The sequence below is a fragment of the Desmodus rotundus genome, chromosome 9, assembly GCF_022682495.2.
Source record: "Desmodus rotundus isolate HL8 chromosome 9, HLdesRot8A.1, whole genome shotgun sequence".
NCBI classification, from domain to species: Eukaryota; Metazoa; Chordata; class Mammalia; order Chiroptera; family Phyllostomidae; genus Desmodus; species Desmodus rotundus.
In genome coordinates this window covers 34,182,474-34,208,975 of record NC_071395.1, presented here as the reverse complement: position 1 = coordinate 34,208,975, position 26,502 = coordinate 34,182,474, and the positions used below count along the sequence as shown (strand labels likewise).

General features: G+C 50.2%; 1 protein-coding gene across 1 annotated transcript; it reads left to right on the top strand.

Annotated features, from left to right (window-relative positions):
• Window positions 1-4,413: 4,413 nt before the first annotated feature.
• On the top strand, window positions 4,414-26,466 carry C9H8orf74 (chromosome 9 C8orf74 homolog). Its single transcript, XM_024568710.2, has 4 exons — window positions 4,414-4,461; window positions 6,017-6,209; window positions 23,754-24,160; window positions 26,230-26,466. The coding sequence occupies exons 1-4, from the start codon at window positions 4,414-4,416 to the stop codon at window positions 26,464-26,466; spliced, it is 885 nt and encodes a 294-aa protein (XP_024424478.1).
• Window positions 26,467-26,502: the final 36 nt, after the last annotated feature.

Here is a 26,502-nt window from a genome sequence, read left to right as displayed (position 1 = left end):
TCAATTTATTCTCACAGTTCTGGAAGCTGGAAGTCCAAGACCAAGGTGTCAGCAGGGCTGGTTCCTTCTGAGGCCTCTGTCCTTGGTTTGCAGATGGCCGTCTTCTCCCCATGGCCTCACAAGGACTTCCCTCTGCTGGTGCCTGTGTCCTAATCTTCTTATAAGGACACAAGTCAGATTGGATGAGGGCCCACCCTACGACCTCATTTTACCTTAATTACCTCTTTAAAGGCTCCATCTCCAAATGCAGTCACCTTGTGAGGTCCTGGGGGTGAGGACTGCAACATGGGAATTGGTGGGGCACAAGTGAAGTCATAGTTAGGACAAAATCCTTCCAACTCATGCGTCTTCTCCACCCTACCCCCAACACTCTCCAACACCGTAGCTCTTCCATTGTAACAGAATAGCTAACGGGCCAGGACTTGGAGGACCTTGGCTCAGTTTTGAAGCGTCTGACCAGTTGTAAACTGGAGACCAACAGGGCCACTGGCGGCAAAATTATGATCATGCAGAGAACTTCTTTCTTTCAAACGTTAATGTAATTCTCACGATGCGTCTGGTACTGTTCTAGGCACTGGAGATGCCGATTAAACAAAGAGTGCTCTCATGGGCTGCTGTTCTGAGTCCCCAGTCTCTTTTTCCCCCTCCTAGGCTCCCAGGCTTCCTCCTGGTTCCTGGTGCCTCTGGCTTCCATGCCACAGCCTCCTCTCCAGAGAGGCCCTCAGGGAAGCTGTGGACCTGGACCAAGTCATCCGCATGGCGTGGTGAAGGCTTTGACTGAATTAGGGTTGCCACAGTTTGGGTTGGGGACACCCAGGACTGTCATTGCATGGGTCACCATCCTGCTCTCCATAGCTGCTCTTCCAAACCTTTGCTCACCGCTTGGGCCCGAAGCCCATCCCACCCCATCACGCTCAGCGATGACGCCATCTCTGCCCTGTTCCTGTAGAGTGAAAGTGGGGCTGGGCTCACTCTCTCTTCTAAGAGAAACAGTTAAACAGACTCTAACCCCACCCGACATGGGTGAAAACCTCAGCACCGCTCCCCATATCTCTGAAGGGATTTGGGGGGCTAACATGTTTGCCTCTTTGCCCCCAAGTCTCATTTACTACTGCCAATCCCCACTCCTTCACAGAGGGGCTTTTGGGTTGCCACCTTCCCGCCTTCCGTTGACCTCGATTTCTCCAGCACCAGACCAGTGCGCATGACAGAGGCCGGCGACTTTGTGGGTGAGGAAGGGCTGTCAGGGTTACCTCAGCCCAGTGAGGAAGGGCACGTTAAAGCGACTCTGACACACCCGTCTAGCCAAGACTTTGATCCTCACCCCCGCCCTACCGCTGAGGACTTTCCATGGTGCCCCCCCCTCCACCAGACCTCAGCTTCCTCCACCCTGTTCTCGCCCTTCCTGGAGCCCCACATCACTCATCTCTCCTACTCCCAGGGTCCTGCCACTTCCCTGCCCCCTTCCAGCTGACACTTTATTGTCCCCAGGCAGAAAGGCTATGTCTGTTCCTCCAGGAAGCTGGATTGGGTGCCCCTTCTTTCTCCCATAAGCATCCCTGCACCAGCCACTACGCGCTGTCATTACATTAGATGGCGCATTTGTGACTCAGTCTCTCCTCTCTGGAGTGAGCATATCTTAAAGGCCTGTGTTCCTTTATTCAGTAAATACACGCGGAGCCTCTGCTGCCCTCGACACCCTTCCGGGCCCGGGGTCCCCACAGTGAGCAAAGCCAACACCCTGCCCTCATGGACATATGTCCTAGAGAGGGACAATAAACACATTGTAAATACACATATGTCAAGTGGCAATAAGTGCAGGGAAGGAAAATAAAGCAGAATGAAGGGATAGAGAGAGAGGAAGGCGCTGCCACAGGAGAGGTGTGATGGGGGAAGTGTCTCTGGGGATGCAACTCGTAGTCAAGGTCTGAGTGACGTGAGCTGGCCATGCAGGTACCTGGGAGAAGAGGCTTCAGGACAGAGGCAAGGGAAGGTACAAAAGCCGCAAGAAGGAGTGGGCCCCAAGGCATAGGGAGTCCAGCAGAGCAGAAAGGAGGAGTAAGGGGCAGTGTTGGGAAATGGGGTGGAAGAGGAAGTCAGGGGCCACGTCACAGGAGATGTTATAGGCGCCTCTGTAGCTCACACTTTTAATAGGCTGGCTACTCTTCAATGTGCAATAAACATTTTTATGAGTGAATGAGTGAATGCTTGCTTAGAAACATGTCAAGATTTACTGTGTCCTAAAAATGACCTTTCTCGACTGCATATCTCCCCACCCCACCTCCAGAGCTCCTTCCCGGGGAAACTAAGGGCTCCTACCTGACTAACAGGCTGCACGTCCACAAAGCCTAAATTTATCTTCTGAGAAGTGTCCACATAGGGCAGACTCTTGGTTCATCATGATGATTTGTCCTTGATGGGGCTCCTTTTATCTTCATGAGCAGAATTCCCACCCTCCCCCAGCCCTGGAAAAGTCTCCCAAGATGACGGACTGTCTCTTTCTCAGGGCCCTGACAGGAAGTGGGACGTGCAGCTCACATTGGTGACCAGGGGAGATATCCTGCGACCTAAACACCCCCACTTCCTGGTTCTGGCAAATCGCTTTACTTCTGTGAACAAGAACCCCTCACTGCCTGGTCCATCTTCTGACCTGATTTGACCCATGTGAGCCTCAGAAATTAGTCTCTCTAGCACTGGGAGACTGAGTGTAGCTACACATAAACCTAAACCCAAATACCAGTGTCTTAAACAAGATGTGGATTTTTTTTTTTTCTTTTTATCACAAAAAAGTGCAGAGGTCAGTAGCCAGTGGCTGGTGCAACAGGCCTTGGCTCTCATCAAAGATCCCAGGATGGGATTCTCATTCACATGCTTACAATATGACTGCTGGTGCTCCAGCAATCACCTCTACATTCCCAATTAGGATAAAGAAAGAGATAAAGGTCAAATGGAGGTTCGGAAGCCTGAAAAGCCTGTCTGGGAGCTATGTCACATGACCACTCTTATCTGCAAAAAAAAAAGCAGGGAAATGTTTCTTAGCTGTGCACATCGCTGTCCTTGGGAAAACTGAGGTTCTATGTTAAGACTTAGGGAAGAATAAATACTGAACAGACCACAAATAGCATCTGCCAGGATCCCCCTCTTGAGCTACCCATCATCCGTAAATACCCTTCTTTGCATTCACAGTATGTATACTTCACATTTCCACTAAGGGACACAAAGGACCTCTGAGTGATGCTCTTCTCTCTGTCATGTCTACCATGTGGTCCCTTGTGGCCCAAAGCTCTAAAAGTCAAAGAGTCTGTCCCCAGCATGCCCCATATGCAGTGGCAGAAAAGGGCCACAACTGTCATAAAAACTCCCACCAAGAAAAGAAGCCAATCACAAAAGGGAAACTATTGTGTCATCCTACTTACATTAATACCCAGAGTAGTCAGATTCAGAGAGACAGGAAGCAGAACAGTGGTTGAAAGGAGCTGGGGAGTGTTTAATGGGGACAGTGTGGGAGGTCGGGGCAGTTCTGGTGATGGGCGGTGGTGATGGCTGCCCAACGGTAATGTGCTTCGTGCCGCTGACCAAACTGGTTTACAAAGTAAATCTTATGCATATTTTACCCTGATAGAAAAAAATAAATTTTAAAAATGGAAAAAAAATAAAGAGTACATGGATTAAGTCTTGAAGACAATGTGCTAAGCAACCTAAACCAGTCCCAGGGGACAAACACCACCTGATGTCACCCGTGTGAGATATCTGAAACAGTGAATCGCATCAAATCAGGGAGTGGAATGGTGGCTGCCAGACTCTGGGGGGAGGGGGATGGAGAGTTGCTCATTAAAAGGCATAAAGTTTCAATGACGCGAGATGGATCGTTCTAGAGATCTGTGTAGAATATTGTGCCTGTCGCGAACACTGTATTGTGCACTTAAAAATGTATTGAGGGTATATCTCATGGTGTGTTCTTGCTGTGAATTTTTAAAAGGAATATGTGGTCTAGAAAAAAAAGAGGGTACGGACAGAACCCTGGAGTGGACCAACACGTAAGGGATGAACTGAGCAAGGGAAGTCTTCTCGGAAGGCAGGGAAGGAATGGGGGGAGAGACAGATCATTCAGGAGAGAGCAGCTGATTAGAAAGCAGGAAGTAAACTTATGTTTGACAGAGGCATCTACCAAGGAAGACAAGGATGGAAAGGGACCCATGACATAGCAACTATGTCATAGCAACTGTGTCGTGAAGGTGTTGGGTAGGAGACCCGGAGCCCAGCTAGAGAGGAGGGGCTGAGGGGGAGGGAGCCTGAGAAAAAGCCACCTCGAGGCAGGTCTTCATGACCTCACAAAGCCGCACCCTCACCCCCAGGTTCCCGGAACTCTGAGTCAGTCCTGGTTGGGTCTCCCAGCAACCAGACCCAGGGGCCATGGCACACTTAACACCCCAGGGGCTGAAAAAAGTCTTCCAATTTCAGGTGAAGAGAAAAGGTGGCTTTTAAAAGGAAGTTTGCTCAGACCGGTCTAGCAGTGAGGTGCGTGTGCGAAGTGGCCCCTGCTGGGGCCTCTTCCGACACATACCTGGGACATCACCCCTTCCCTGGTGCACCACCTCTGGCCTGCTATGGGTGTGTGAGCTCTGGATTGCCCGGCCAAAGGCTCCCCAGCCCTTGGAGCTGGAAGCTGTCCTCAGAGCCCGCTGGAGGGAACAAGGGGAGGGGTGTGTGGGCTCTGGGCCTGCCTCCACTCCAGGAGGGCCAGGGGCTGCCACCTCTTACCAGGGAGCCTCAGGGCCCTGTGAGTCCTCTGGGATTCCATGCCAAAGTGTGTAAGGAGTGTGTAGTGTGTGGGGGGCAGGGGCAAGTTGGAGGTTCTCTTGTTTTAAGGCAGGGAGAGGCAGTTTTCCTTGGTTTCTCAGAACCAATTTGGAGGCCAAAAGGCGTGACAAGGAGTGATGAGGATCCAACCCGTAGGGCCTGGCTTTCTCAGCAAGCTCCTTCCAGGACAGGCCTGTCCACAGAGGGGTGTCAGGCCATGCTGCAGACCTCAGGCAAGGTTGCCATGCCAACTGCGTGCTCAGGTCAGCTGCCGACCCACAGCTACAAGCTGATAGGCAGGCATCAGGTGAAGGCTGCCCCTGGTGGGACCTCCATCCCTGCCCTGGGACATGGCTTCCACCACCTTCGCTACAGCTTCCAATCAGGCGTCCCATCAAACATTTGCTTGGGGATCTGCAAGGGCTGCGGGGAAGGACTGCCTGGGTCAAGCAGGGGAGTGGCGGCAGTGGACAGGAAGTCCGTGGGGGCTGTGGCCAGGGCTCTGGGTCTCCCTCTGGCACCAAGTCAGCCAGCAGTCCACATCCTCATCCACAATTCCTCTGGCCAGAGCCTCTGTCCACCCCAGGGGAGCAACGTTCCAGCCACACCACACCTTTTCTTACCCACTGCCTTCAATGCACTTGTTTCTCCTACACCTGTTGGTGAACTAGAAGAACCTTTCTGGAAGGGCCAGATGAATTCTCAAGTAAAATGGATTCCCACCTACAGATAGGGAAAAAAGGTAGCCTGATCCATCTTCCTTCCTGGCCTGTAGAATGCCAGAGTTTTCACCAAGCAAGATACATTCCTTCTTGCCTCAGCAAGCCCCTTCTCAGTCATTTACACTTTAGTATGAATTTCATTATCAGATCAATACTCCTGGGGAGCTAGCTGAGAGTAGGCCCAGAGAGTCAAATTTTGTTTTAGGGAAGAGGAAGGAAGCACCACAGTTGAGGACTTGAAGCCTGCTGGAGGTTTACAAACTCAGGGCAGCCATGGCTGGCGTGAGAGTGTTCAGGGGAATGAACAGTGCTGGAAAGAACAGTTAGAAAGAAGGGCACTTCCCCAGAAAGGGGAGGCAAAGCTGTCCAGAAATGACAGCATATTCACCCATATTCTTGGTCACTCTTCAGGACAGTGGGGAGCCACCGGGAGGCCCCCAGCAGTGTTTGCCCAGTGATCCTGATTCTTCATTGTCACCCTCCACCCTCCACAGAAACCAGAGGGTCGGGAGTACCTACGGAGGCTGCTGAACTGGGAGAAGTTTGATGAGGTGAGAGACTCCCGCAGAAGCATCCTGCTGGATACCCTCTACGAAAGCGTCATCTTTGCCGTGGGCAAAGGCTTCCCATGGGTGGAAGTGGTCGAGGTGGTGAAGTTCACAGAAGAGATGCTTAAGGAAACCAAAGGTATGGGGCATCCAGGGCAGGACTCAGAGAGGCTTGCAGGGGGAGGTGGATGCACAAGACTCCCCTGCAGTCCACACCCAGGAACCCTCTAAAGAGCCAGGAGCCCCTACCCTTTTTTCCCCTCACATCTACCCTTTTCACAAGCACATCAACAGGGTCCTCGTCCAGGCTTTCTTGAAAGTGGAGCAAACAGAATGCTCTCACCGAGTCTTTTCATTGATGAAAACCTTGCACCACTCCTAGATGTTCACACAGCAGGCGTTTGCTTCCCGGTCAGACGTTGACACTTTAGTATGAATTTCATCATCAGATCAATACCTCTGGAGTAGCTAGTAGAGAGTAGGTCCAGACGGAAATCAAATTCTGTTTGAGGGAAGAGAGAGGAAGGATCATAATTCAGAACTTTTGCTTAGTTTAGTTTTCTTTTTGCTTAACATAAATCAAAGGTGACATTCCTCTGCTTAAAACCCTCCATTGACTTCCCATTGCATTCCTAAAAGACTGCTAGTTGTTCCCAGTATCAGGTTTTGTCCTGCAGAGTGTCTTGAGAGAATCTTTTACAGGCATCAGTTTGCTGGCTGGGATGGGGAAAGAGAGTCAGGTGAGTTTATAGATGGAGCATCTACAGATGGGTGTCCTTAGCACAAGGAGATGTGGTCATACCTGTCGACCTTTTGGGCTGTGCAGTGTGGATTCAGTCATTAAACAAACATACGGAGCAGCCTTCTGGGGCCACCATCATAGTAGTGCTCAAGCAGGAATCATCAGTGCGTGCTAAAACCAGTGTGTGAATGTTTAATAAGAGATGGGGTATTTCCACATTTCCTAAGATCCTCCCCATGACATCCTTATTGATCACAGGGGGCAGGGTTAGAGTGGGAGAGCCTGGCAGACACCTCCTTAATCAAATGGACATCTTCAGTAAGACACTGAGAATCCCGTGCCACTTGGTAGGGTGCAAAAGAACCCAGTTTCTTTCCAAGATGATTCTAGCAAAGGCTCAGAACCTGATCTAATCATGAGAAAACATCAGATTAGGGGCATTAAACAGAGTCCCTCTCCTGGAAGCTCCAAAAACATTAAGGTCCTGAGAGCCAAGGAAAGACCGAGGAAGTGTTCAGAACTGAAAGACACTAGGGAGACTCGGCCACTACATGTGACATGTGGCCCCAGATTGGGTCCTTTTGCTACCAAGGACGTTATTGGGACAACTGGGGGAACTTGAATGAGGTCTGGGGATTAGACAGTAGCGATGTATCAAGTAGTGATATCGCTGATTCTGGTGGCTGTGGTTATGAATGTCCCCATGTTAGCAAAATGCATGTGAAAAGGTTCTGGGATAATGGGGACTCTTTCAGTAGTTCGGAGAAAATTTCTTTGCACCATTTTTTCCAGTTTAGTGTGACATAATTGACATGTAACATTATATTAGTTTAAGGTGTACAACATAAAGATTTGATATATGTATATATTGAAAATGCCTAGTTAAAATTTTTTCTTATGATGTGAATATTTAAGGTCTACTCTCTTAGAAACTTTCACATACACAATACAGTACTGTTAACTAATACAGTAATGTCACCACGCTGTACATTCTATCCCCAGAAGTTACTTATCTTATAACTGGAAGTTCGTACCTTTGACCAGCTACGCCCAATTCCCTGACCCCCACCCCTGCCTCCAGCAACCACCAGTCTTTTCTGTTGTTCCCGTGAGTTCAGCATTTTAGGTTCCTCAGCATTTTAGGTGCCACAGGTAAGTAACATCACACTTAGCATTATGTCAAGGCTCGTCATGTCACAAGTGGTAAGATTTCCTCCTTGTTATGCATGAATACTATTCCTCTGTGTGTGTGTGTGTGTGTGTGTGTGTATAATCACATTTCCATTCATTTATTGACGGACCCAGAGGTGGTTCCCTTGCCTTGGCTGTTACGGAGAATGACGCGGTAAATGTGAGGGTGCAGAGAGCTCCTCAAACCAGTCATTTCATTTCCTTCAGACACATACCCAGAAGTAGGATTTCTGGACCATATGGTGGTTCTACTGTTCATTTTTTGAGGAGCTTCCATACTGCTTTCCACAGTGGCTGCACCAATTTGCATTCCCATCAGCAATGCACAAGGGTCCCCTTTTCTCCTTATGGGTCCCCAGTTTCCCCAGTGCTTGCTATCTCTAAGCTTCAGGGTGATAGCCTTTCTCACAGGTGTGAGGTGGTATCTCATGGTGGTTTTGCTTTACATTTCCCTGAAAGTTAGTGATGTTGAGCCCCTTTTCATGTCTCTGACGGCCATGGGAATGCCTTCTTTGGGAAAATGTCAATTCAGGTATTTTGTCCATTTTTTAATTGGATTATTTGAGTTGTTGCTAATGTATTAGTTCCTTATGTGTTTTGGATATTAACCCCTTATCAAATATGTGGTATGCCAATGTTTTTCCCATTCCATAGGCTGCCGTTTCGTGGTGTTGATCACTTCTGTTGCTGTGCCAAAGCTTTTCGGTTGGATGGAGTCCCACTTACTGTTTTCTTTTGTTGCTTGTGCTTTAGGCACAAAATCGTTGTCAAGGTCAGTGTCAAGGAGCCATTCCTCTGTTTTCCTCTAGGAGTTGTGTGGGTTCGGGTTGTACAATTTTTTAATAGACTATTTTTTAGAGCAGTCTTAGGTTCAAAGAAAAAGAGAGCAGAAGACACAGAGATCTTCCACGGAAACCTTACTTCCACTCACACAGCCTCCCCACTGTCAACGTCCCCCTCCGAAGGGCTACACTTGGTACAATCAATAAACCTACTTCATAGTCACCCAATGTCCGTAGCTCACATTAGGGTTCACTCTTGGTCTTGTCCGCTCTATGGGTTTTGACAAATATATAATGAGATGCACCCACCATTAAAGTAACAAAGCAGTTTCACCGCTCCAGAAATCCCCCATGCTCCCCCTATTCATCCCTCCCCCTACCCAAGCCCTGTCATAGTCTCTGTAGTGTTGCTTTTTCAGAACGTCCTATAGTTTGCATGACACAAGAGGGGGCAGCCTGTCCGTATTGGCTTCTTTCACTCAGTGATATGCATTTCAGTTCCCTTCATCTCTTTCCATGGCTTGATGGCCAATTTCTTTTCAGAGGTGAATGTCATTCCATTGTTTGGGTAAACCTCAGTTCGTTTCTCCCTTCACTTACAAAGGACATCTTGGTTGCTTCCACGTTGTTGCAATTTTGAATAATGCTCCAATAAATACCTATGTGCAAGTTTGTGTGTGAACATAAGTGTTCAGCTCCTCTGGGTAAATGCCAGGGAGTGCTGTTGCTGGATCCTATCATGGGAGTGTGTTTAGTTTTGTAAGAAATTGTCAAATTGTCTCTAAAGTGGCTGCGTTCCCACCAGCAATGAATGAGCGTTCCTGCTGCTCCACATCCTCCCCGGCATTTGGTGAGGGCAGGGTTCTGGATTTTGGCCATTCTCATAGGTGCGCAGTGGTATCTCATTGTTTTAATTTGCATAGGTGAATAGGATGTGAAACATTTTTTACATGCTTATTTGCCATCCGTGTATCTTCTCTGGTGAAGCGTCTGTTAAGATCTTTGCCCATTTTGTAATCAGGTTGTTTTCTTTAATTTTAAGAGTTCTTTGTATACAGTAGTCCCCTTCGTTCACAGTTTCACTTTCTGTAGATTCAGTGACCTGCATTCAACTGCAGTCTGAAATGTTAAATGCACAGTTCCAGAAATTGTGCACCATTCTGAGTAGTATGATGAAACCCCGTGCCGTTCCGCTCTGTCCCTCCTGAGACATGAATCATCCCTGTGTCCAGTGAACCCATACGGTATACGCTCCCCTATGCTGTTCACTTAGTGGCCGTCTTGGCGACCAGATTGTCCAGGGCAGTATGTCAGTGCCTGTGTCCAAGTACCACTTCCTGTTCCCGATGCGCGGCGTCCCCGACGTACCCAGAGCTCACCCACCATCAGCAGCACCTCCACGTCCTTCCCTAATCTCACCACCTTTCCCATCTCCTCCTCCACCACCCTTTCTCACCCAGCGCCATGTCTTGACCTTTCAAGTTTTGTACTTCTGCACCTGTTCACCAAACAGTACAGTAATTTTTTTCACCCACAAATAAAATCCCATCACTCCTCTGCTTCAAGCCATTCAGCATTTCCATCATCCATCTTACATGCACTTAGATTGGCCTCTTTTTATTTTTTGAGCTGCTCACGTGACCCTTCACATCTCTGCTCCCACCCAGTGGTCCCAGGCTGAAGGCTTGAGCAAGACACAGCATTGTTCATAGACTGGTTTCCCATCCCAGCCACCCCCCTGCCCCGGTGCCCTGGGGCCTTCCTGGCATCACTCTGGGTCCTGCTCCCCACTGCTCACAGCAACGCATGGGTACCAGAGTTCAACTTCTGAGCTCTGCAGTGGCTTGTGGCCAGAACAAACACTGACTAGTGAGAAAAATGTCAGCCCTGAGCAGGTGGGAACTCGGGCTCTTTCAAGTTTCCATCAGAGCCTTCCACAGACTGAACCCTTGAAAAACAGTTGGGATGATGCAAACCCAACTTCAAACTGAGGAGATTAGATCTCGCAGGATCTGTTGGCGTCTCTGGTCGTCACAGACCCTGCCAACACAGCCTAGCTGGGTTGCATAAGCTTCTAAAACCCTAGGGTTGGAAGACAATTTGGTGATCAGAAAACTTAATTCCCTCTTTGCAGGGAGCCCAGCCAGCCAAAGAGGTTCCTCCAGCCTCTGTGGGCACCATCCAAGCAACAGGGAGCTCCCTCCTTCTGAGGTAATTCACTCCTTTGTACACCACTTTGGTTATTAGGAAGTTTTTTTTATAGCTAGCTACATCTTCCTCTTACATCTTTTACTCAAATGCTTAAAATCTGTCTTTTAGAAGCAGGGTGCAGGCCCTGGAGATGTTTAATGATTATGTAGTCTCTGCTAGAGATTATGTGATTATCCTGTCTTCACGTTTAGACCAGACCCCCCCCCTTGTCCTTTATCATTCTTAATAAGGTATCATTTCTGTAGACCCCTCCTCCTCACTTCCCCACCCACTGCTCCCTTTCTTGCTGCCTTTCCCTGGGAATACTTGTGTTTGTCAATATCATTCTTAAAATGTGGCATCCGGATCCAAACACAACACAACCTACAATTTGATCAGTGACGTGATCATGGATTTTAGCACCTCCCCTATCTTGCTGCTGCTGCTGCTGTTAATATAGCCTAGGGGTGCATTTACTTTATCAGCGTCCAGGTCACATTGATTCGTATTGGTCAAGCAGTCCCTTGTAGGTAACATTTTCTCATCCTGCCCCTGTGCAATCACAATTTTGAGTATACAGGCGGGACATTACAATCATCTCCACTGATTTCATTTTGTCAGTGTTGGCCCATCTTTCCTTCCTCCTGACATTTTAAAATCTTGAGCTTGGGCCATTCAGTGTAAAGCTCTTCCGCTTAGCTTTACATCATCTCAAAATTTGTAAAACACTATTGGTACAAACATGGAGTAGAAACAAGCTCTTGGGTGGTCTCCAAACTTGGAATTTTACTCCCTGAAAACAGAATCCATTGAGAACCTCAGCACCCAAAGGGAAGATGCAAATCCCTAGTTTAGTCTCCTACTGGTTGTGAGGTCCTGGGCAAGTCACATCACCTCTGAGCCTCTGATTACATAATTATGCATGGGAACACAAGAGCACCCACTTTCTAGGACTGCTTTAATGATATTATGCACGTAAAGACATAGTATGGGCTTGGTGCCTGGCAAATACTCAGCATTAGCTCTGATTTTTAGGAGTGAACCACAGGGACAAAGTCCTGGATTTCTGCAGTGCATCCTCTCTGAACACCTGCATGCATGCTCACCACCCCTCCCCTACCATGGCTGCCTTGTTCACCCTTCTCAAACCCCATTTCCATCAGGCCATCTACTCTCCTTTTATATTCAGATCTAAATTCTTCCCCCAAAGACCTCGAATGGACAGCAAGGAAGGCTGACCATGGGAGGCTTGAACCACTGGGTGTCTATGCCCTCTTTATTTTTATCTCCTCTGTCTGTCGCCTCAGGACTAAATAATGCATGTGGCACATGGTAGGTGTTCCATGAAGGAATGAATGGATGAATGAATAGATTCTTGATGCCCATGGAGACAATATATTCTGTATGCAGAGAGGGTTTAGGTTGCTTGACCCATCCCAGGATTATTACACTGAGGATTGTGTGTCCAGATGATATTAGAATCAGCACAACAAAGTGATTAAGCATGGGACTTTACAGTCCAAAGATCTAGGTTCAAATCCCACCTCTATCACCCTCTATTGTGTAATCTTGAAAACATTACCTCTCTGAGCCTTTGTTTCCTCATCTTTAAAATAAGGACAATAATAATTCCAACTCATGGGACAGTTGGCAGGATCAAATGAGACAGGGCACGCAAGACATGTTACAAAGTGACAGGCACAGAGTACGTGCTCAGCAAATGTTAGCTTCCGTGTGTCCATCGTGCATGAAGGTGAGACAGGATGAACAGCAGACGTGGGCAGTCCCGGGTTGGAAGTTACTGCACGCTGTCCCTCAGGGGGCTTGATGTCTGTGCCATTTCTTGTCTTCCCTCCCCCTGCAGACAAGACTGAAGATGGGTTCAAATCATGGGCCAGTGGAATGGCGGTCCAGACACCCTCTAGTTTGGCCTGGCACATATGACCCACCCTGAGGCACACATGTAAGGAAGCATCCCTGCCCAAGCCATCTGTTCACTGCTCTTGTTAGGGGCCCAGGCATTAAGAGACAGGAAGGGCTGGCAAGGAAGGCAGGTCAGGCCCCTCCCATCTCACTCCCACCCTGCCCACCTCCTGAGTACTTGTCCCACCTATCACAGGTCATGGGTTGCAAGATGCATACAGCCAGGGGTCCCACTGGCTGACCAACTCACATTCAAGCTTCTGTTTCAGTTAAAGTCCACACCAGTCTGTCACTCATCTTGGAAGGTAGCTTCTCCAGGGATTTGTGTGTGTATGTGTGTGTGTGTGGGTGAGATTAATCTCGGGCTAAGGATGGTTGAGCTCTGCTCGCACACTAGATAACAAAGTTGGCAGACAACATTTAAGGAGAGTCATGTTTGCACAACAATGAATCAGAACTCTGCCAGGACAGCCGACAGCTCAGCTTATCTCCCTGTCCAATCGAGCCCCAGGACCAGGAGGGAATGGGTGGCACTTTATTCAAAAGTGTAAGCTGATTCCATGTCCTGGCAAATGCCTCATCGGGACATTCTGGTCCAACCCCAGGCCAGAAGAATAAATCCTTTCATCACACCTCCTCTGCCAGCCTCCCAGAAGCCCTGGGTAGATCCCATCACGAAGTCACCAGGCACAGAAGAAGGGGACAGAGGCTGCCAGCTCTGTCCTGCTGGGAGGTAGTCACAGGAAATGGGCAGATTTTGCATACCCTGCCGAGACCAGGACTAAAGAGAGCCATTGGGGCGTATGGGAATGCTGAGGCATATGGGAATGCTGAGGTCTCCTCCTCTGCCTGGGGGAGCAGTAGAGATTTCGGGTATAACTCCCATGTGTGACTGACACCTTGCAGCAGGGGATGGTAAAAGGAGGAACAGCCTCGCCTTCCCCAGACCTCACTCAGCAGGGAGTTGAGGGCTGGAGGTGTATGAGCCAGTGCAGACACATACCCAGGACCCACCACTGCTGCTCATCTGTGGAGCCTTCTGCACCAGCCATCACTTCAACCACTTTGGAGCTTCTGCCGCCTGTCATCACCTATGTCTGGCGAGCACTGGCCTCTCTCTGATGCTCCAGGTAGACATGTGGGCTAGGAAGAATGCCTCCTTTGCTCTCCTGGGGGATGGGAGGGAGTAGGCCTTGATGACCCATCGGTGGAGGCACAGGGTGGCCTGGCACGCCCGGTGAAGTGTGTCACAGCACTGGTATCTGCAGTCCCACCCATAGCCACTCCTGATTCTCCAGGAAATGTCAACCAGGCAGCCAGGATGGCAGGCAGCCCCCTGCCCACCCCCCACAACCTGGGGTCTGCAGGAAGGGATTACTCCCCCTGGCTCCCCTGCACAAATCCTTCTTCCAAGCACATTCAAGGCCGTGCCCAGGGTCTATCCACCAGCCTCCAAGTACCGCACCCAACATGGGGGAGCCTCCAGTGATTCAGGACCAGCCTCAGCAGAGAGCAGGAACACCTTAAAAGCCTCTTAGAGAAGTGGTTCATACCTAGAGCATGGTTCCTTAAGTATTTGCAATTTTCCAGTACATCACGTCAGCTTCCACTTAGCAACTGAAGCGAATTCAAGAACAGTGAGTCAACATCAGTAGTTGACTGAATCTTGTACCAGCATGAGCCCAATGTCCCTCAGACTAAACCCAGAGGAGGGGCCTTTGAAGGCAACTTCTTTGTTGATGGGCAGAGGAAGTTTATGAAAAGGCCATTGGTGATATCTTGGGAGAGCATTTCTTGGGGCAAATGGGCAACTATCCTGTCAGAGATTCCTCCCTGAGCGTATTAACTGCTCAGGCTGCCATGACAAAGTGCCACAAACTGGGCGGTTTCAACAATAGAAAGTTATTGCCTCATAGTTCTGGAGGCTGGAAGTCCAAGATCAAGGTGTCAGCAGGGTTGGTTTCTTCTGAGGCCTCCGTCCTTGCTTTGTAGATGGCCGTCTTCACACTCTGCATCTCACCTGGACTTCCCTCTCTGGTGTGCACCCTAATCTCCTCTGCCCATAAGGACACCAGTAGTATTGGATTAGGGCCACCCACATGACCTCATTTAACCTTAATTACATCTTTAAAGACACTGTCTCCTAATATAGTCACATTCTAAGGGTCCTGGGGGTTAGGACTTCAACATATGAAAGGGCATACCATGTGAAATCAAACCATGGCACTGAGTGAGGTCACAGTTCACCAGGGACACTGCGCCAGTTAGTAGGTCAGAAATCAAGATGTGCCATAGAAACCTTCCAGAACCTTCCCCAAGGGTATGAGTGTCCCGCACATAACATGGTGCTTTCACACACGGCATCATCCATGATCCTCACTTCAAACTTGCATCATAAGCATTATTTTAAAGATGAAGGAACTAAGGCCCAGAGAGTTTAAGTAACTTGCCCCAGGCTGCACCTCCAGTAAGCAAAGTTGGGATTTGAACTCAGGTCTGCCTGATGGCAGAGCATGAGCCTCACCATGCAGCCTTCCATCTTGACCAGAGGGATCTGTATGCCAGGCATCTGGAGGCCTGAGAAGCATGGAGCCCAGGAGAGTGCCTTGAAGTGAAGGGAACAAGGCTGCTGGTGTGCAGAAATTGCTGAGCACCTGGAAAAACCAGGTGGAACACCTAGGGGCTGAGTTCCTAACTGGGTCACCTGGAGTTACTCACAACATGAGCCTGGGATGCTGGCCCCCAGCAGGATGGCTCCGATGTGGGGGTGGTGCAGGCCCAGCTGAGAGGGTGAGTTGTGCCTGTTGGCTAATGTGCTCTGGCCTGGAGGTGCCGCCAGTGTGTGGGCAGATGGTACCAGTGCCCTTGAGACGGGAGCTGTGGCCCTTTGGAGCGAACCCATGTCCTACCTCTAACTTCTCATGTCCTTCCTCGGTCAGCTGGAGGCCCCCAGCATCAAAGAGGATGAGGAGCAGCTATGACATGCCCTGTCTCTGACATGGTGCGATGACTTGGTTGGTTTCATCTCAGGGATGACGATAACAAGGATGATAATGGAGACTGACAGTCAAGAGACCCCTTACCAAGCTTGAAACAGATGCAGGATTTTGCCAGGAGGACCCACAGTGCCCCAGGTGGGGCTTTGAGGAACTGTTGGCTTCATGGAAGTCACAACAGCTTCTTAGAGTTGAAAGGGACCCAAGAGATCACCTGATCCACCACCACCACACACGTTATTCAGGAATCCTTTCTCCAGATAAATGCTTCCTCACTCTTTTGAACAAGAGTCACCCCACAGACAAATCTCTTGCTTCTAGAAAGTTCTTCCTGCTGGTGAACTGAAATCTGTCTCTCTGAGCCTTCTGCCTAATGGCTCCCATTCTGCCCTCTGAACTCTCCAAATCAGTGTAATCCCGCTCCACTCACTCAGCATTCGCCAGCAAGCATTGCCAGAGCGCTGTGCTAGAGGACGGAGGGAGCGCACATCCACTCCGCAGCCGTGATGCACTAAGCCCCCTGCACAGATCGGCTCATTTAACGTTCACATCCGTCTTGGGTGGTTGGGTACGATTGTCCTCACTCCATGATGATGAAACTGAAGTTCAGAGAGGTTAGGTAACTTGCAAATCATTACACAGTAAAGAGCAGAACCAGCTTTAACCCTGTGACCTTCCGGTCTCAGAGTCTGTTCTTCCTGCCGAAGTTCTTTAGCACTGAGCATGCAATTTCTTGAGGAATGGGTCGAGAAACGGTGAGTAGGGCATTTGCTAACCAGACAAAGTAGGGCGACCGCTGTGGGCAAAGAGAAATGCTTGGGCAAAAGCCCATGACAACCTTCAAAATACTTGGCCCTGCATTTACCCTTCAAGTCCCAGGAAAGTATCAAAGAAGAATTCTTTAAAAGGACAACAAAGTCTTTCTAATCCAAGTATTCGGGAAGATTTTGTCTTTAATGAGGCTATTGGTTTATCTTAAAAACAAAAAACCTAGTGGACACAAAAATGGTATGGCAGTTGCTCAATAAATTGAGCATAGAATTGCCGTATGGGCCAGCAGTTCCATCTCTGGGTATGCACCCACAAAGAACTGAAGACAGAGACTTGGACAGATACTTGTACACCAACGTTCATAGCAGCACTATTCACAATAGCCAAAAGGTAGCACCAACTCAAGCGTCCATCAATGGATGAATGGACAAACCAATGTGCTATGTCCACACAATGGAATACTATACAGCCTTATAAAGGAAGGACCAACATGGGTGGCCCGTGAAGACACTCTATTAAGTAAAAGACTCCATTCACAAAAGGACAAATCTTGTAGATTCCACTTATATCAGGTAGCTAGAACAGTCAAATTCCCAGAGTCAGAAGTAGAATGGTGATTGCCAGAGGCTGGGGGGGGTGGGGGCGGGGAATGGGAAGTTAGTGTTTAAATGTCATCGAGTTTCAGTTTTGCAACATGAAGACAGTCTTGGAGATGGCAGGTGGTGATGCCTGTACAACAGTGCAAATGTACTTAACGCCACGGAACTGTGCACTGAAGCATGGTTAAGATGGTAAAGTTGGTGTTATATATATTTTACCACAATAAACACAAATTTAAAAGCCCCAGTGGAAGCACTGTAGTTCCGTATATTTCCTATATTTTGTATATTCGCTCCTCAAAAATACTTCAGTAGCTGTGGTACACTTGCCTTGGAGTTGGAGTATCTGGGTTTCAGTCCTGATTTTCCATAAGTTCTCTATGCTTCAGTTTCCTCATCTGTTAAGTGGAAGCAATTAACCTATGTCATATCTTGATTGTGAACAGTTAAATAGATTGATGGGTACGTAAAATGCTTTCAAACTGTAAGATGGTAATACCACCAGTGAAGGTTGGTTGTATCATTATTTACTGAGAGCTTAGCGCTGAGCAGCAACCACATGTCCAGAGTTTTCTAGAGAAATCCATCGAGATTGGGAAATCTGGTCCATTCTAGCAGGTCCCTGCCATTGAAAAGCTCACAATAAGAGGGAGAGAACAGGATACCCAAGGGACAATCGGGAGAACTACGAACTCTTGGGTTACTCAGTAAATGTTCTCACTGGAAGGGTCGACACCTCCCCGACCCTCCTCAACCCCAAAACTTGGGACAATCAACTTCCCAGCATCCTTTCCCTCAGCCGTCAGGTGAGGACCTTGGAGGAACTGGCTGATTCCAGAACAGTTCACAGCCAGCAGTCTCTACACCACACTACTCACGATGATCCCGTTTCCTACTGAGTGCTGTGTGCCAGGCGTGCTCAGAGCTGTGTACACACGTGCCCTCATCTACTGCAGTGAGGTAGCATGTTTATCGTCCACATTTTACAGACCAGATCACTGATGCCCAGAGAAGTAAATAACCTGTGTGAGTGATTAAGAAGCAGAAGCAGTACATCTGCTTATATCTGTCTGAATTCCCAGTCTGCGCTCTAACCGGCACCCCACACTAAGCTCTGAGAATGACCTCCAAGGTCAATGCCGACTTCAATCCTGGGACTACCCCAGGCTCCCTGGTGGCCTCTGCATGACTGTGAACAGTGGCTGAGAACAGAGCGCGTGGCTTGCAAGATCAGGTGCTGTGGGATCCTTGGCCCTGTGGTCACAAGGCTGAAGGGAAGGTTTATTTCCAGCCAGTCTGGTCCTCCCTGGCCAACCCCAAGCAGTGCTAATGAGGTCAGCAAGGACATTGCTGATCCATGTCCCCAGATGGGGGATGTCAGACCAAACCAGACCACCCACTCTCCTCTCCCAGCAGCCTTCCAGGCAGCTCCATCACCGGACACACCTGGAAGGGGGTGTTCCCAAAGGAACTGCTTGTTTTGCAGTGGAAGGAGGGGAGGCCAGAAGCCCAGACCTTGGGGCAGGCAGGAAGGAGCCACAGAAGGTGCAGAGCTCTCGGTCTCTCACCCCAGACTCCTGCCTGTCCCTGAGGCCTGGGGTTAGCAGGGCAGCCACAGAGTACACTTCCTGGAGCAGAACCGGACCCGAGTCTCCTGGCCTAGCTCACCCCTCCCCTGGGCAGGCAGCGCCCCGGCCCATCCTTCTGAGACATTTCTGACCTACCAAGAAGCGCCAGGGCAGGGGGCAGTGATGAAAATCAAGACCAGTCCCTTCCCCATGGTGCACGTGTAACAGGTGCCGGACCACCAACCCCTGGGCTGGAGCTCGGGTCCTGACTTGGTGACAATGAGCCTTAGGCCAGTCCCTTCCTTTCCCTGGGACTCAGTTTCCCATCCACAGAATGAAAGGACTAGACTAGATCAATAGTTGCCAAAATACGCTCTTTGGTCCCAAGAGACTATTTCATTCAAATAAAATTGAGAAACATTGCATATGCTCAACCCTTTCTGGCCATTTGCTGAGCTTATTAGCATATTTTGCTGAGCTTATTAGCATATGAAAGGCCCTGTTTAATTTCTCTTGATCCAACATATTTTCAAAGCTTCTGGCTAGAGTGCATTCACTTCTACGTAATTACTACCTGTTACAGAACATCCTTTGGAAAACCGTAACAGAGAGGGTGGGGGCTCCTCCTGGTATCTACTTACAAGGCTCTGCTAGGAAAGCCCAAAGCCTCACCGCACCCAGGGGAATGGCTCAAGGGGCTTCTCCTAGTCACACCACAGTTTGAATTTTGGTTCTGCCACTCACCAGTCGTGTGCCCTTGAGCAAATTCCCTGACCTTTTTGAGCCTCGGTTTCTTTCTCAGGTAAAATTGGGATGGGGCCTCACCTGTCTCACAGAGCCAGGAGGGGCTGGGCAGAGCCTGAGGTGGCCCAGGGCATGAGCGGCACAGTGGGAGCTCCCTATAGGGGAGTCCTCTGTGCCCTCAAGGAAAGCACGCCCTGTCCTCTGAGCTGTCACCAACATGGGCACCTTAGGGTGAATGAGTTCAGCAGAGCCTGGCCAAGAGCAGAAAGATGGGTGTGTTGCGGGGTGGGGGTGGGGGCGCAGCATTCAGGCCACAGGAAGGGGGTGGCGGTGTGAGCCCTGGGCTGTTGTGGGCTTCCTGCCATCCAGGGTCAGCCGTGGTAGGCGCTCAGCTTTCAGAAAGGTAGGTAGGGCTGTGGCCTGACTTGGTTCCTGCCCTGAGAGCCAAGGCGGGGGCAACCAAACTGGTTTGTCAGGGGGCACCAGCGGCAGCACCTGGGTCTGCCCCCTCACGCCCACCCAGAAGGAACAGCTCCTTTTCACCACTCCCAGCCCCACTGGGATGTGGCACATCTTGCTCCTGCCCAGCCCCAGACCGCACGTGAGGGGCGGTGGGAGGGTGCACAAGCACCTCGTCCAAGCCCGGTGCCTTTTTGCCCTGATTCTGGAGCACCTGGTGTTGTCCTCCCACCCCCGCGCTTCCCTGCTCGTTGCTCTCCTCCACTCCCGTGCCCTCATCCCAGAGCAGGTGCTGGCCTCCAGGGGCTTGGGGACCATCTTCAGGAAGTTCCCTCCAGCCAATGCAAATGAAGACCACTCCCTGTTATTGAAGAGCCACTTGCAGGTACAGATCTGTCCTCCCTGGCAGCCAGAGGCTTCTCCCTGAGACTTAATCCTCGGCTTTCTGAGTCATCAGGACTTCACAACCCGAGGCAAACGGAGAGGGGTCTGGAGGCCAGGAAAGCGTCTCATGAGCCAGCTGGGGACGAGCTTCACTAAAAACCACACCTGGTCGAGGGTCTTGGGGCTGAAAGAATCCAACCCAGGGGTTTCTTCCCTGTTGCCCCAGGTCTCCACTTGCGTTTCGTGACCTCTAGGCTGAGGCCACAGCTCATGCCCGCAGCAGGGCCTCCTCCAGCTGACAGGCAGCTGGGAGATGTGCACACACTTAGGAGGGCACCCAGCACTGCCGGGCCTGTGGGCTCCTCGGTTCAAACCCGGGCTGTGCGCATGACTGCTGGGCAAAGAGAGAATACTAGGGGCTGGCCTTGGTAGCAACCCAGCCCCAGGAGCTGCCAGCCAGGCAGGCAGAGGAACAGGGCACCTTCCAGCAGGTCAACTCCTCAGAGACCAGCGAAGGTGTGATGATTCATCTCACAAAGTCAGCACACAGTCACTGCCACACGGGCCTGGACTCCAGTGTGGAAGACCAGAAACCGATGCCCTCCCCCTGCCCCTGCCCTGAGATTCCTTACTGGTCTCCCCTGTTGTCCTCCAGGGGCCACCACCTTGTCCGAGAAATGCCCGTGTGACCTCTCACTTCTCATCTCAAAACCTCGGAGTAGCTCCACAGCTCTCTGCTACAGTTCTTAACTTTCCTGCGGTTCTTAACCTAATGATTCTCTTCATGCGCACTCTCCCCAGAAATACACGTGCATGCAAAATTCTCAGTGCGATTCTGGGGGTCCCAGTGGGTCCTGAAGCCCATCCTTGGATGTCCTTGGGTTCCACGAATTCTGGCTTCTGTGATGAAGTGCAGCTCTTTTGTGTGCCTTATGCATACTTGTCTTTTGTAAGAGGAAGACCTCAAGCCCTCTGTCCCCCAGCCCAGTCCCTTGGGGTTCCAGCTTTGCTTCCCAGGAACCTTGTGGATCCCTGTACACAACCACACAGTACTCCACTTGCCTCTAGCCTTTATCCCTTCTGATCTTCCGCCAGGAATGCCATTTCTGCCAAACTCCTCCTGTTTTGGGGGTCCAATGTCCTCTCTGCAGGAAACCTTCTCTGGCACCCAGTCCCTGAATCCAGGATCAGAGCGCCTCCCCTACCCAGAATCACTGTGCTTCCCCCTTCCTCCCTCTGCACTCGGGTGCCTGGGGGAACTGACTTGCCCTGGGCACTGACTTGCGTGTTGCCTTTAGAGGAGTCCTCAACTCTTGTTCTGTAATTATATAACATACATGAGCACCGTACGAAACAGTGACTCTACATTGTCATTTTTAACCACCTCTCTCCAAAAGCAAAAAGAAATAGAACAAAATGCCCACCACCTCTGAGTGGCATGAAGCTCACACATGTTCAGGGGAAGACCCAGCAGCCATGTCACAGGGAGGGGACCAGGGTCCTGAGGGCAGACGCCACGTGTCAAGGTCACTCAGCAGAACAGGGCGTTTGGGACCTTCGGCACCATCCTTCTGCAGTCGGTCATCTGATTGCTCAGTGGGCCTTGTGTGTCAACCTCTGTGTTCTTTTGGCTCCTTCTGGCTCATTGATCAAGGGTTGGAAGCAGCAATTCCCAAACCGGCCCCCACCTTGGACTCAGCACTTCCTCTTCTGAGATGTGTGTGCACGTGCATGATGCGTGTGTTTGTGCATGTGTGCAGGGGTGGCTCTGTATTTTCAGAAAGCCCCTGGTGATTCTGGAACATAGGGCTCCTGTGGGCCCTGGGCCCCTCCCCACCGCCAACCTGAGGCACAGGGTCAGGGTAAAGAGGTCATGCAGTATTTGTCTTTCTGTGTCTTATTTGAATTAGCATCATGTCTTCCAGGTCCATCCATGTTGTTGCAAATGACAGGACTGCCTTCTTTTTTACGGGTAAATAACATTCTATTGTGTGTGTATGTGTGTGCATGCAGGTATCACGTTCTTTATCCACTCATCTGCAGACGCTCCCTTAGGTCGTTTCCGGGCCTCGGCTAGTGTAATTCATGCTGCAGTGAATGTGGCAATGCAGCTGTCTCTTCAGGAGCCTGGTGTGATTACCTTTGGACATGCACTCAGAAGGGGGATTGCCGAGTCATAGAGAAGAGCGGGTTTAGACTTTTTTCTAATGGCCCACCCCTATCAAATGGTCATACCCATAGCCTGTATGTCTGGTTGCATAATGGACGTGCACAGTATCTGCTTTACACACACAGAAGGCTTACCCCTTGCATTTGATTCAGGGCTAAAGAGGACTAAGTAAAACTTTTAAGTTAAATTAAAAAATTAAAAGGTATCAACATCTAACTTAATGTATCTATACTTTCTGAGTAACTTTTAATGTAATTTATCTACTTACCTAAATTGCAATTGTCAAATTACATATGCAAAGAAGAAATTTACATAAATACATACTAAGAGCAATGCGATTGAATCTTGTATCATTTAAAACTGTCATTTTTCTAGCAAAACAATCAATAAGATTAATTTCTTAAAAATTATGTTCAGTAAACTTAACATTTTACTTGAAACAGCAAAAGAACTAGTTTCTAGGGAGTGCGGTGTGGGGTCATGGGGGGCACTCTGTGAGAAAGGGGCACTCCTGGGGGTAGGCAGTGAGTCCTGGGCAAGGATGGTCATCCTAGGCCCAGGCCAAGGTGCCAGGAGGGGGGAGCAGGCAACCAAGTCTGAAGGTGGAGATGGAGGAGCTACTGCCTGACTTTGCCTTTCTCATTGTGAGGGGCCCGGCGGCACCACCCTCAGAGCTGACCTTTCCAGGGGATGAGCAGCACTGGCCTAACCCTGTGACACGGGTCTCCAACACAGCAGTTGCCCGGACATCTGTCTGTCTCTCCGACCGGCTCCCACTCCAGTCTTATCAGACTCCATTACTTACACCCTCATCTCCCTCCCGAAGGCTTTAAAGTGGAAACAATATAAAGCACGGCTGAGGTTTGAAAACAAGAGTTAGAAGTCACAATACAGATGAGGAGAGGGATAATCACATAAGGAAAAAAAAACGGGATAAATGTAAGTTATTACATGAAATTGACTTTGAGTTCCAAGAGTCCAAGGTAAAAAGGAAAATGTGATACACCCTGTAGCTTTCAACAGCTAGTAAATGATAATATAAAATAGCTGGTAGGTGCTGACCCCGTGGGCTCTGGGGTCAGAGGGCCTGGGTTCAGAGCCCATATGGATCGATGCAGCTGTGCCCCAGTTCACACTCCAGGCCTGGCCCCTCTGTGCCCACAGGCTGCTCCATCACCAAGGCTGTGACAATCCTAGGGAACAAGCTCAGAGATTACCAGGGGCAGTTCAACACCACCCACCTGCTGGCCCTCTGCGACTACTTCCACAACACCTTCCTCCGCCACTACAAACTCTACCAATACGTCCTGGGCCAGGACCAGGAAGTCAACCTGACCGTCACCCACCTGGAGGTGTGCGCGCCGCCCCAGCCTCTCCCGCTGGCTGAGGGCAAGGACGGGGACCTGTGGAAGCATGAGCAGCAGGTGGCCGAGATCGGCTTGGAGGAGGTCCAGAAGCGCACCAACGTGCTGCTCCTGAAGGAGGCGCTGCACCTGGAGCAGGAGCACAAGCTGCAGCAATATTTCTCGCAGGAGGAGCCTGCGCAGCAGGGCCGGGTTCTGAAGAGAGAGGTAAGGCTGTGTCCCCTGCTCTGAGCAAACACCCGTTCCTACCAAGAGAACATCCAGGCTGGAGTCAGACGCACAAACGAGACCCCGAGCGCCTGCACACATGGGAGGGGGCTGAAAGGGACAGCCAGTCATTGGCCATCTGCCACAGGCTTTGCACGCATGTTTCATGAAACACATGCCTATAAGGTACAATTCAGGTCCCCATTTTAGTGATGGGACAACTGAGGCTCCGAATTTTATCAACTCGCTCTAGGTCACCAAGCTAGCATGTGGGCGAGTTTCTATTTGGACTGAGTTTCTATCTGGCTGACTCCAAAGTCCAACTCCCTTCCATGGCATCATTAGTCAGGGACAGATTCCACCAAAAAAGCTCCCCAGGCTCTGACCACCACAGATTCTCTGGGTGCCTTTTGTCTGCCTGCAGCAAGGCCCAGGTAGAGACGATGAAGGAAGGGCGATGGGGCATAGCCAGGGCGGTGGTGTGATGAGACGGGCAAAGGGCGGGGCTGGCTGGCACAGGGAGGACCTAGTAGAGTCTGGTGTGTGACTCTAAGGAACTAGGCCGCCCTCTCGATGGGTCTCCAGGGCCTCTGGGGCTCCAGGGGCCAGTCCCCAGTGACCAGCTCTTCAATACACGGTGACTAGCTTGGCCCCAGGGCAGCCAGCTTCTTGAGGGCCTGCCAGAGTCTAAACCGTTTTTTAAACTACACATAGTCACTGATATCATCACTGTCACATCATCTCTGAGCACAGACATGTGGCCTGTGCTCGTGTGTACATGTACACATGTGTGTAGGGGTGAGACTGGGTGTGGAGCTGGGAGTCACAGGGCCTGTATGTTCCAAAAGGGTTTTGGTTTCCGAATTGTCAGCCAGAGAGTGAATGGCCCTGGAAAGTATCCTTCAAATATATATTAAACACTGGGAAAATCTCTAAAGAACAATTAACAGCAGAAGGAATGATACCCTTCTAAGGTTAAGCTTCCTGGATAAATAGCACACCAGGCTGCTACATAATCCGAGTGCATTGAGACGACCAATAGAACCCAAGCAATAGCCTGCCTAAACCCCCTCCCAGGGATCTTGCTCTAGAACATGTGGGCAAGGCCACAGGTAGAAGGGGGTACCTACTGTCTAGCTCCTGCCCACCCGCCCCCACCACACACACAGCTGTTTCTATCTGCTCCTCCCAGCTTCTCTGTGCATCCTCACTTAGCTGTGGGGCCCTGCTTGGCAGAGTGTGGCTAGAGTCTCCTGCGCTGTGTGCCCTGGTGGTGGGCCTGAGCTGGGGATACTCAACACCGTAGAATGCATGTGGTGCATCCTCTTGGAACACAACCTCCAGGATTTCGTGATGCTATGATGCTGGTTTAGGTGACCAAGAGCATTTCCTATTGAACACGGCTGATGGTGGGTGGCTAGTTGAGGGACATGCCCACTCTCTAAGAAATTTCCCATCCCCTCCAAAGAAGCTACTAGAACTTTGAGATGTGAGAGTGAGATGAGGGCAGGAGGGAAATAAGGGGGATACAATCTAAATGGAACTTGCTTTGACCAGAAAACAGGGGATATGGCGCTGGCCTATGGTCCCGGAACAATGTTAGTAATAAATGATACTCACACAGGGTGATCCCCACGACAGGCCTGACTGGAGAAGGAAAGGAACAGTTCCTGGAACTCCAAAAGAGAGCTGGAGCTGTGGGAGAGGCCGTGGGACAGGAGTGGCTATAGGGGGAGGATCATAGCCATGGCCAACCCAGAGCTGGGGTGGGGGGGGAGATAAGAGACCACATTCTCCTCCCATGCTCAGATCTCCTGCCAGGACCTCCCAATGGCAGAACTCAACCAGAAGCCAAAGGTCAAGGTACCCGGTTGATGCTGCCCTCAAAAGTCGGCCTCCCAGAGCACAGAACAGGGTGGAGAAGGGTGGAGAGGAGATCTGGAGGGGGAAATGGAAGGTCCCAGCACCCAGTGAAAGGAAAGAATTGGACGCTGTTGAGGTACCCTACCTGCAGACAGCCTTGACCTTCCCCTGAGCCCTGTTCACCATCCATGTTCCATTTCTCCCAGGAGGTAGAAAATCTCATCAAAGAGGCCATTCACATCCAGATGGAAGGCCTGAAAGAGCTGCTGCAGTATGAAATACAGGCAACTTTCGACATTTTGGACCTGAAGCTTCAGAAGAAGACTTTAAAGCTCAACGCTCCTGTCCCTTTCCCTCTCTCAATCACTGGCCAGCCAGGCCAAGATGAATCTCTCAAGTTCAACAAAGCAAAGAGAGGAAAGAAAGCAAAAGGCAAGACGTAGAAGACCCCTCATGTCCATTGTCTACAGACACTGATC